Genomic DNA, 10,427 nt, shown 5'->3' on the forward strand with positions numbered 1-10,427 from the left:
CAAACTCACTTCATAACGTCAGTCGAGTGTTTGAAATAAATCCTTCTGTGAGATGATGTGGCTTCTTACACCGAATAAGACACGCAACATATTTCATAGTATTCTAAGCAGTGATAAAGGCTATGCATTATAAATATACTTTATTTTAATTAATATTATAATAATAATAACGCTGATAAACCATATATTGACATAATCGTGTGTTTATTAGTCACATTGAATCAATAAAGGCAGTTAAATCTTCTGTTTATCCAGCTACCGCTATAGGCATTAGTGTTGGGTCGTTCTTGAACGATTCGTTCATTTTGAACGAATCTTTAATGTGACTCGGGAAGAACTACGCATGACAATCGCAGCTTCTGTCGAATCGCGATTTCGATTCCATTTCGATTTATCGTGCAGCCCTAATATGACCCCTTTAATAAATGCTGTTGTTCATTGTTAGTTAAAAAAATTCGAAGAATTAACTTATTATTATTCTTATTATTAGAATGATTATTTATTCATTTTTTTAAATCAAATAATGTTGCTCAAATGTTTAGTTAAAACTGCAAAATTGGGTTTATTGTGATTATCTATTTGGAAGAGCAGAGACCTTTACTTTTGCTTTCTAAATAGCACAAAAATGTTTCTGTATTTGAGTGCAGATGCCATGGGCAGCCTTGGAGCAGAAGAGGAAAAACTAGTTAAAAGGAAAGATGGGTTTTACATTTCCTTACCCTGTCTTGAAAAATGTCCTTTTCACTTTTTACAATTTTAACCGCTTCTTCAAGGCCAACAAGAGCTAACAGATATTATGTTACAACTCACAGAGCAGCCTTTTCAAGGTTGTTATAGCATTATGGCAGAGTAGAGCTATTATTGTGTTATAAGTCATACATGTCCCAGAAGTTATATATATATATATATATGTGTGTGTGTAAAACGCTAATAATAAATAATATATTGTATATTAATACTGTATGTGCAACACACAAGTGCATACAGCACTCACATATCAATAGTGATCATTTGTGATCATTCACAGGACAGAGTTAAGTCAGACAGTCAAGGCAGGAGATCAGATCTGGTCTGCTGTCTGAACTGCTCGTTTCATTCTCACAAACTATGACACACACTATTCTTGTTCAGAATTTGAGCCATGTCCAACTCAGCTCCACTTCTTGCAGTACACTCGCTCACCCAGTAAACACTTACAGTCTCTCTCTCTCGTTCGCTCTATCAACACTACATCAAAGCTCATTTTAAAGTCAGTTCCCTAACCAAGCCTAAGTGTAAGTGAGGTTTTTAAATGTCAGCTTTGATACATCAGTAAAATGCTTCTCCTTCAGAAGAGTTTGTTTTTACAGTGGGTATAGAAAAGAATCACCCCCGTTAAAATAATCAAATTTTGTTGCTTTGCAGCTTGAAATGAAGATGGACACAGTTTTTGTTTTATCCAGCTGTATTTACTCAGTGCAACTTATAACATTTATTTATGTTATAAGGGGGGGGGTTCTTTTCTATACCCACTGTATGTATGTTTGAGATTACTTGTGAAGAATATGAAAAGGAAATGACAATGTTGATATTCACTATTCATTCTCTTACTATGCAGCTGTTCACCCATATGCTTCAACCACTTTTTTTTTAATGTTTATGACATTTCATTTTGACACCAAACTCAATGAATGGAGCTATTACTATTGTTCAGGAAGAGATGTGGCATCATTTGACTGAAAAACTGATTCACCAAATTATCTTGTTTATGATGGTGGAGTATGGCCATCATTGCATCAAATGATGTTGCTGTCACTCACTGTTTCTCTGTTTTCCTCTATGTCTTCATGTGAGTGTGTGTGTATGAGTCTTTGTGGTGAAATATTTTATCTCGTCTAGTGCTGTGTTTGTAATAACCATGTGTGTTGAATGACTGAACATTTATTTTAACACTGTGATGTTCAAAGGTGTAAGGAACAAACAAAACAAAAAAAGACAAAACAAACAAAAAAAAACAACAACTAAAAATCATTTACTCACCCCCATGTTGTTGCAAAACTATGTGACTTTCTTCTGAGAAACACAAAAGAATATAAACAACCTTTCAAAATTTTGGGATCTGTAATTTTTTACTGCAGCTGCATTTATTTGATCAAAAATACAATAAAAACATAATATTGTAAAATATTATTACAATTTAAAATACAGTTTTATTGTAATATATTAATATTAATATATTTACCGTAATATATTTTAAAATGCCATTTATTCCTGTGATGGCAAAGCTGATTTTTAGCAGCCATTACTCCAGTCTTCAGTGTCACATGATCCTACAGAAATCATTCTAATATGCTGATTTGGCGCTCAAGAAACATTTCATAAAGGAGACATATTATGCCCCTTTTTACAATATGTAATATAAGTCTCAGGTGTCCCCAGAATGTATCTACTCTCATGATATGTCATCTTAATATTATCAATATTGAAAACAGTTGTACTGCTTAATATTTTTATGGAAACCATTATTTATTTTTCAGGATTAGAAATAGTAAACAAACAGCATCTATTAAAAGTAGAAATATATATATATATATATATATATGGAAATATCAGTTTTACAGAGACCTTTGATCAATTTAATGTATTAAATTGATTTAAAGTATTATTTTTTTTAAACAAAATCTTATTGACCCTAAATGTTTGAATTGCAGTAAATTTTGAAGACAGATTCAACTGTTTGTGTCATTTTATTGTAAGACATTTTGAAAAATATCTTTTGTGTTCTGCAGAAGAAAGGAAATCATAGAGGTGTGGAAGGACACTGGGGATGGGTAAATGATGACAGAATTTTTATTTTCAGGTGAACTATCCCTTTATTTCTTGAGGATTTCACTCAAACTGTGGGGTAGTTTGCAGTGTTGTGTAAGAGAGCAAAAGTTTAGTCGTGGCCTAATGGTTAGAGAGTCGGACTCGTAACCCAAGGTTGCGGGTTCGAGTCTCGTACTGTGTGTGTATATGTGTCTGTGTATGCGAGACTGGTTTTCTGTGTGTGCGATTGTATTAGCAAGCCCATGTGATTTTAATAGATTAACTCTTAATTGTGCTGTAATATTTCCATATCCATAGATATCAGTTTTTCTGAAATCACTGTGAGTTCAGTGCTGTGATACAGTCACAGATGTTTTAGACACACAGGAGTTAATAATTTAACATTAATAGTTAAACATTAATAAAACATTAATCAACTGTATTCGAATACTAATATTAATAATTATTCATTTAAGATGTGAAAATAAAACTATGATTATAATAGGTACTCTTTGTGCTCTCTGCCATACAGTCTGCAACAAGTCATATAATGGGAACATGGGGGAAAACAAATTAAGGGACACCTCAAATAGAATTGATAGAATGTGTTGAGAAAGAAAAATTGGACCCACTTTATATTAAGCGTCTTTAACTAGGAAAAATGTTATACAATGCACTTATTTCTAAGTTGTACTTATATTAAAAAATACATGCATGTAATTACATCTATAATAAATTTCTGTTGTTACATCTATACATTACATGTTGACACCTACCTCTAATCTTGAACCTACCCATACCATTAAACCTGTCACTAACTTTACCTGCATCCCACCTTATGTCACGTGGTTTTAATTTATGTTCATGTTTTCATGTCTTGTGCTACCCTGTTTTGTGTCAAGGACTTTTATGTTGAAGTGTATTTTCTGTTCCCTTTGTTTCTGTGTTCACTTCTTGTGTTTAGTTCTTGTTCCTTTGCCTGGCTTGTTAGTTCCCATAGTTACCCTTGTTAGTTGTTATAGTGATTCATTTAGTCCTCCCCACTTTGTTTGATTTATATAGCCCTCATTTTGCCATTGTCCATTGTCTAGCTTTGTTAGTGTAACCCGCTGTTGGTGAGTTGTGTTCATGTTCAAGTTATTGTTTAGTCAAGTCAAGCCATGTCTTTGTTTATTGTGTATCTGCTCATTCTCGCATTTGAATAAACTGCACTTTGGGTTCTCTTCAGTGGATCGTTGCACCTTAATAATAGTAAAATTATTTTGTAACACAACATGAATACAATAAGTACATTGTACCTAACAATGATTTATTTATTCAAATAGTAGCTAGTCAACTAATAGAAAGTGGGTTCGAAAAAAAATATAAAAAGTTGTTTATTACAATGTTATTATTGTACATTGTTGTGTCATTTGCCTGAGAGAGGTAACTGCTCTATAGATTAGAGCAAAAAATGCTTGTTGATCACTGGCTGTCAAGTTCAGTAGCACTTGTTTAGTTTTTTAGGTTATTTAAACCCAGTTCATTCAAGTAAGTTTAACAGAAGCTATCAGTAATCTAACAAAACTTAGTTGGTCATGTCTCATCTCCTCTCGCCTAAGGTACTGGTGCCTTCTCAAAAAACAATAGAGTAGGTGCATATGGTTATCAACCTAGGTCTTTAACCACTAGGTAACAAGAAACTAACCATGAAGTCAACATTTTTTATCTCTGACTGACATTAGCCATTCACCAGTAAATTACAGCTTGGTTGATGTGACGTAGGTGACTTGTATGGCATCATTCAAAGTGGTTTTTACACACAGTGACACAACCTCAGGCCTGAACATTACTCAGATTACTACTGCTCCCATAAACCTACTTCCCAGTGCAGCATTCACAAAGTACTCTCCCATCTCTCTCTCATTTCTTTTTTAATCTCTTGTAGAAGACTTTTATGCTAAAACCAGCCGGGTCAATACTGGTCTCTCTCATCTTTCATCTCCTGACGTTCACCACTCAGACGTGTCACTTCTTTCCTTCACGCCCACTCGCACCCGTCTCTCTCGTCCTCTTCCCTCTCTCTTTTGGCAACTGGGTCATGAGAATGAGAGCGAAAGCAAACACTAGCAATCGATTAGATGGTGAGAGAAGGGCCTGCAGGAAGCATTATCTGAATAATTATTCTTTTCTGCCTTCATGTGTTTTAAAAGGACGATATCCATCTCTCTCTCATTTATTTTTTAATCTCTTGTAGAAGACTTTGATGCTAAAACCAGCCGGGTCAATACTGGTCTCTCTCATCTTTCATCTCGACGTTCACCACTCAGACGTGTCACTTCTTTCCTTCACGCCCACTCGCACCCGTCTCTCTCGTCCTCTTCCCTCTCTCTTTTGGCAACTGGGTCATGAGAATGAGAGCGAAAGCAAACACTAGCAATCGATTAGATGGTGAGAGAAGGGCCTGCAGGAAGCATTATCTGAATAATTATTCTTTTCTGCCTTCATGTGTTTTAAAAGGACGATATTAGCACAGAAAAAGCCATTAACCTAAAAACAAGTGTTTCTACAAATATTTATTCCTGTCTGGATTATTTAAAAGCACTGATCAGAATCTATGCAACCATTAATATTAACATTTTTTCATATGCTTTGACGTTTTCAGCTACCAATAAGAGTGTAGTACTCCCAGCTTCATTTTCAGCAGAGAAATGCACAAACGTCTGCTAAATCCATGTGACCTTACACTTCTGATCTGTCAGTATGTGGGTTTATTTGTCCCTCACTTCTGTCTTCTCTGCGTCACTCTGTCCTACTGTCTGACACAATTGATCAGCTGACCCACCCACTGACAGCAATCTCTCGCTCACTCTCTCTCTGTTTCCCTCTCTCTGTTATAAATCTCTAAGGTGACAGGGGCAGGCTATCTGTGTGCATAGATAAGGCCTTGTTTGGCTTTTGCTGAGACTGCACAATATGTGATGAATAGAGAGGAGGAAGGGGAGAGCAAAAGGGCACCTACAAGGAGAAATAAAAGAGTCCCGAGGTGAGAATCTCATTAGGCATTCAAGACTGCTTGAAAATGAGATATACGTGTATATTTGTATATAAAATACACATAGCCATATTTAGCAGACTCTTTGTCAGGATGTAAAAAGAACAGCCTCAGGCAACATATCAATGACAAAATGATGTATAATATTCAGTACTGGGACAAATCTGCTGTCTGAAACTGTTGTGATTGAAATATGGATTTTTTTTCTTATTATCAAGGTTAAAAGCACTTGTGCTGCTTAATATTTTTGTGGAAACTCTGATTCTTCAATGAATACAAAGGTAAACAATAAACCTTTTAAATCTTAAAATGTTTCAGTTTTCCTTTATTATTGTTATTATTATTAAAAAAGACGAAAACATTTAATGAAGCTGTAAAATGTCATAAATGCGCTTTTATTGGAAAACAATGGCCTACATTCCAAAAACGTGTCATTTCCAACACATTCGTAAATTATAATTAATAAAAATACATGAATAAAAGTATCACAAGTAAATTTTGCAATTTCAACAAAACATTTATTTGATGGTCTCAGATCACAAATATGCACACATAAATATAGACATGTTGGTTTCTGTTTCTGAGGTGCTTGGTGTCTGAAGCATAGGAGATGAGTTTGACTTTGTCCGTTTGACACTGCTTGAGTCTGGCAGAGATGACATTTATTGATGCAGGCAGTGGAGATGGCAGCTTAAAAACGCATCTTAAAGGGATGCAAAAACTTTTTTTACTCACCCTCAAATTCTTTCTTCTGTTGAGCACAAAAGAAGATATTTTGAAGAATGTTGGTAACTAAACAGCTGACGGTAGCCACTGACTTCCATAGTATGGAAAAAAATACACTTACAGAGATGACTCGCCACTTTCCACACAGTGAGCGATAAAGAGAGATAGAAAGCTTGTCATAAACCGTGTGTGTGGAAGCGAGGATGTACATCAACAGGTGGTACAGCTAATTGATCTATGATTACGACAGCTTACACCCCTCCACCGCTTGGTCGTTCTCTTTCATTCTGTTTTTGGGTGTAGTTTTTGCCTTAGCACATTTCCAGTTAATACCTGTTATTATTGCACAGCTGAGCCCTCAAAACGCTTGGTGTGCGAATCCACCGGTATTGACTGGAGGGTACAAAATGACTGAAGAAATTTGTGCATGTTCATGTGTATTTTGAATGTTTGTGTGTTTGCTCTTTATAGAGAAGCATGATGATATGAGAGCTCATATTTGAACCAGGAAAGCCTACCCATACTGCACTAAAACAAGCCTCTCTCTCTCTCTCTCTCTCTCTCTCTCTCTCTCTGTGTTTCTCAGAGAGGTAGAAGGTGAATTGGAGGTGGTTTGGGAGGCAGCGACCAGAGAGAGCCAGCGCTTGTGAGAGGTGGTGTTAGGCAGCAGTTCGCTGAGTCCAGCCAACGTGGCTCCAGCCCTACACAGAACTTCCGGCCAGAATCCTGCCAGGATCTCTCGTGTAGAGGATCATTTGTCCTGCTCGCTGCCCCCACCCTTCACCTCCAGACAGTGCCGTCTGCCACATCCTTTACAGCGCAGCCCCATGTTTGACTCCGACTCCGACCAGCAGCAGAATCTGTCATCTGATGAAAGTGACAAGAGTGGACGGGAATCCTAATATTTCCATATCCTCCTTAACAAGTGTTTTGAGTTCATGAATTCATTTACCTGAAGGCTTAAGGTGTTTTTATGTAAAAAATATTAAAAAAACACACGAGGCCCTTAAATACACAGCCTTTCTCTTGTCTTAACTATGACAAATGTGCTTTGATGTTTGTTTTCCACATATATAACAGTGTATAACCTCATAACATTGTTCTCAATTGCTAATAATGATTATCCTGCAGATGGAGAACGTTACAGCATTTATTCGGCTGTTGAGCTCATTTCAGAAAGCATTTGTGACAGAGCAGTTCCAGCAGTGGATACACACAATAGCATAGAAATTTCTATTACACAAGCCACATGATGAATGACAGAGCAACAGAAATCTCTCTCTCATTCTATCTAGGATGAAGGCCTTGCACAAAAGATTGCACTAAGGATATCCCTTATAATTTTCTTTAATAAGGACAAAATATGGGATACCATAATTTAATTAGCATCCTGTTTGTGTATTTTTGCACTAGTGCAGAATTCTGGGCAATAATACGTTGGAATAAACAATTAAATTACGAGTTTTGTTTGTTTTTCTGCTCATGACCTGCAGTGAGCTCAATTTTCTTTGCTATTCCAAATTACTAAAAAAGTGCATTTGTCTTGAGGGAAACAGTAACTGCTTTTAATTATGCATATACTGCTTCACCAGCAGAGATGTCAATGTTATAAGTTTTTATTTTTATTTTATGGAATATTGCATTTTATTATTATTAAAAAGAAGAAATAGTGTAGCGTCAAAACACGCATCCAGGGAAAACCAATAAATGCCTTCAGGTGCGTAGGGGAGAAAATATGATCGCAATTTCTGCTTCATGCTGACTTCATGTTATATCTAAATCTTCTGAATTCTAAGCATTTTTGCCAGTACAGGGAAAGTGAAAGAAGCATTGACACTATCTAATATAAGGTTCTCCTGAGGAGAGAAATCTTAATTCCATAAACGGTGGGTTCACAAGCAAATCAGCTGTGGTCAGGACAAAACTAGCGAGACACCGCAATAAAACCAGCCTGTCTGACTGTTGCAGCATAATTAGGGCAGTCCAATAGTTCCCTCCATAATGGCACTGCACTATTTTAGAGCACAATTATAACCCAGCAATCACTGCACAAAACAAACGGCATTCAGGGTGTCTGTTGTAACAGTGGGTCACAGAACTGCAGTCCGTGTGCATGTGTGCGAGCTCCCTGTAGAAATAGAGCACTTTCGGTTAGCAGTAGGATATTGATTATAAATTTCATAGATTAGCAGTGGTTTTAGTATTTCAAGTGTTCGTTAACTGTTTATCGATTGATTCCTATGCATTGGTGGTTATGTCTTAAATTGTTTTGTTGATTTTTACTGACAGATTGCTGTTTTTTGGAGCATGTGTGTTTGTTATATTAATATGACAGTGATAGAATGTTTTTGTTAATGTCACAGAATTCTTTAAGAACAGAGATGGGCACAAATACATCAGAAAGTATTTTGTTACAAATTACAAATACTTGCTAATCAAATGTATTTAAGAAAGTAATTTGTAATTTGAAAATACAAAAATACAAACAATATTTATAAGCAATCATTTGAAGTGCAAGAGACACTGCCATTATTACATTTAGCAATACTGGAGTTACAGTATACCTTTAATACATTTAATTAAAATACTGCCCATCTCTGATAGTGCAGCCCAGTGAACTGGAGATTTGAAACAGACCTGCAGTGCTTTGGTAGATGTTATAAATCAAGAATCTATATTTTAGGATGGAATGTAGGACAACTGTCTGCAAAGAGCTACAACTTATCAAAGGTAAGAGGAAAAAAGCATTGTGTGTGTGTGTGTGTGTGTGTGTGTGTGTGTGTGTGTAAATGAGAGAGAGAGAGTAAGACTGTTTGTATGCTTATGAGTATGTGAAGCAGCTCTGCAGGTACAGGTCACTTGTTCTCTTTCACAGGTCCAGTGGACTGAGGTTCAGACAGCGGAGAAAAATGACGAGGACCTCTTATACTGTTACTTTGCCCTGAGTTCCCTCACATCCAGAGAGCAAAATACACACACACACACACATACATCTCTCTAGCTGTCTTAGTTTCTACTTGTTCTGTTAATTTATTCATATTACTCACCCACTCACTTTTGTAGTGGGCCATTAGTCATCAGAACGAAAAGTAAGACATGTTCAATGCTATTCTTAAGGCTTTTCAATTGCTTCCCTAGAATTCCTCATTTACATTTACTCCTTGAATCCAAAATGAGGAACTAAAATGATGCAAATTAGAATGACAGAATTGAACCTAGTCAGTATTGACATTGGTCTGTTAAGGTTAAGGTTACATTAACAGTCACACAGCTTAATGGGTAATTGGCAATACCTTTATAATAACACAGACCATCAGTTCTGGAATAGAAATACCATTTTTGAGAAACACAGACCTGATGAATCTGCAAAGTTCTTATGAATCAGATTTTGTGACAAGGCCATGTAGATAAATCACACATGTGGCATTAACATCACAGTATATACTCAAACTCTTGATTTCTTAAAGAGTACCACAACTGCTGCTGAACAGTTAAAACCCCTGATAGAAGAAGAGCTTGTTAAAGTTTCGTACCTGTCCTTTGGGATGGTCTAGACCAGGGGTGGCGAACGTTGGTCCTGGAGAGCCGCAGCCCTGCAGAGTTTTGCTTCAACCCTAATCAAACACACCTGAACAAGCTAATCAAGGTCTGAAGGATTACTAGGAAGCTACAGGCAGGTGAGTTTTTATTAGGGTTGGAGCTGAGCTCTGCAGGACTGCGGCTCTCCAGGACCGGAGTTCACCACCCCTGAACTATAGCCTAGTCAACCTTCACTGAATTTTATATAATCAGTGAACTCTGAAAAAGATATGTCCATGTTTAACATTCTATTAGTTGTCAAAATGAATTAATTGCAGCACTTTTGTCATACCTAAATCGC

General features: G+C 36.4%; 1 protein-coding gene across 6 annotated transcripts in view; it reads left to right on the plus strand.

Moving 5' to 3' along the window:
• cep89 (centrosomal protein 89) overlaps positions 1-9,519 on the plus strand; it is a 72,153-nt gene extending 62,634 nt beyond the window's left edge. For 2 of the 6 annotated variants that reach the window (XR_001630643.1, XR_001630644.1), the window contains exons 20-21: positions 5,676-5,812; positions 7,134-7,206. Coding sequence is in view for 4 of the 6 variants with exons in the window: in XM_016445155.1 (XP_016300641.1) it covers positions 9,423-9,492 (70 nt within the window). In the remaining 2 variants the exon portion in view is untranslated. Of the gene's footprint in view, positions 1-5,023; positions 5,056-5,675; positions 5,813-7,133; positions 7,970-9,422 lie in introns of those variants that run through there. The other 4 variants (XM_016445157.1, XM_016445156.1, XM_016445155.1 and 1 more) reach the window with 3 other exon arrangements.
• Positions 9,520-10,427: the final 908 nt, after the last annotated feature.

Source organism: Sinocyclocheilus anshuiensis, unplaced genomic scaffold (assembly GCF_001515605.1).
Source record: "Sinocyclocheilus anshuiensis isolate Anshui unplaced genomic scaffold, SAMN03320099.WGS_v1.1 scaffold944, whole genome shotgun sequence".
Classification (NCBI taxonomy): domain Eukaryota; kingdom Metazoa; phylum Chordata; class Actinopteri; order Cypriniformes; family Cyprinidae; genus Sinocyclocheilus; species Sinocyclocheilus anshuiensis.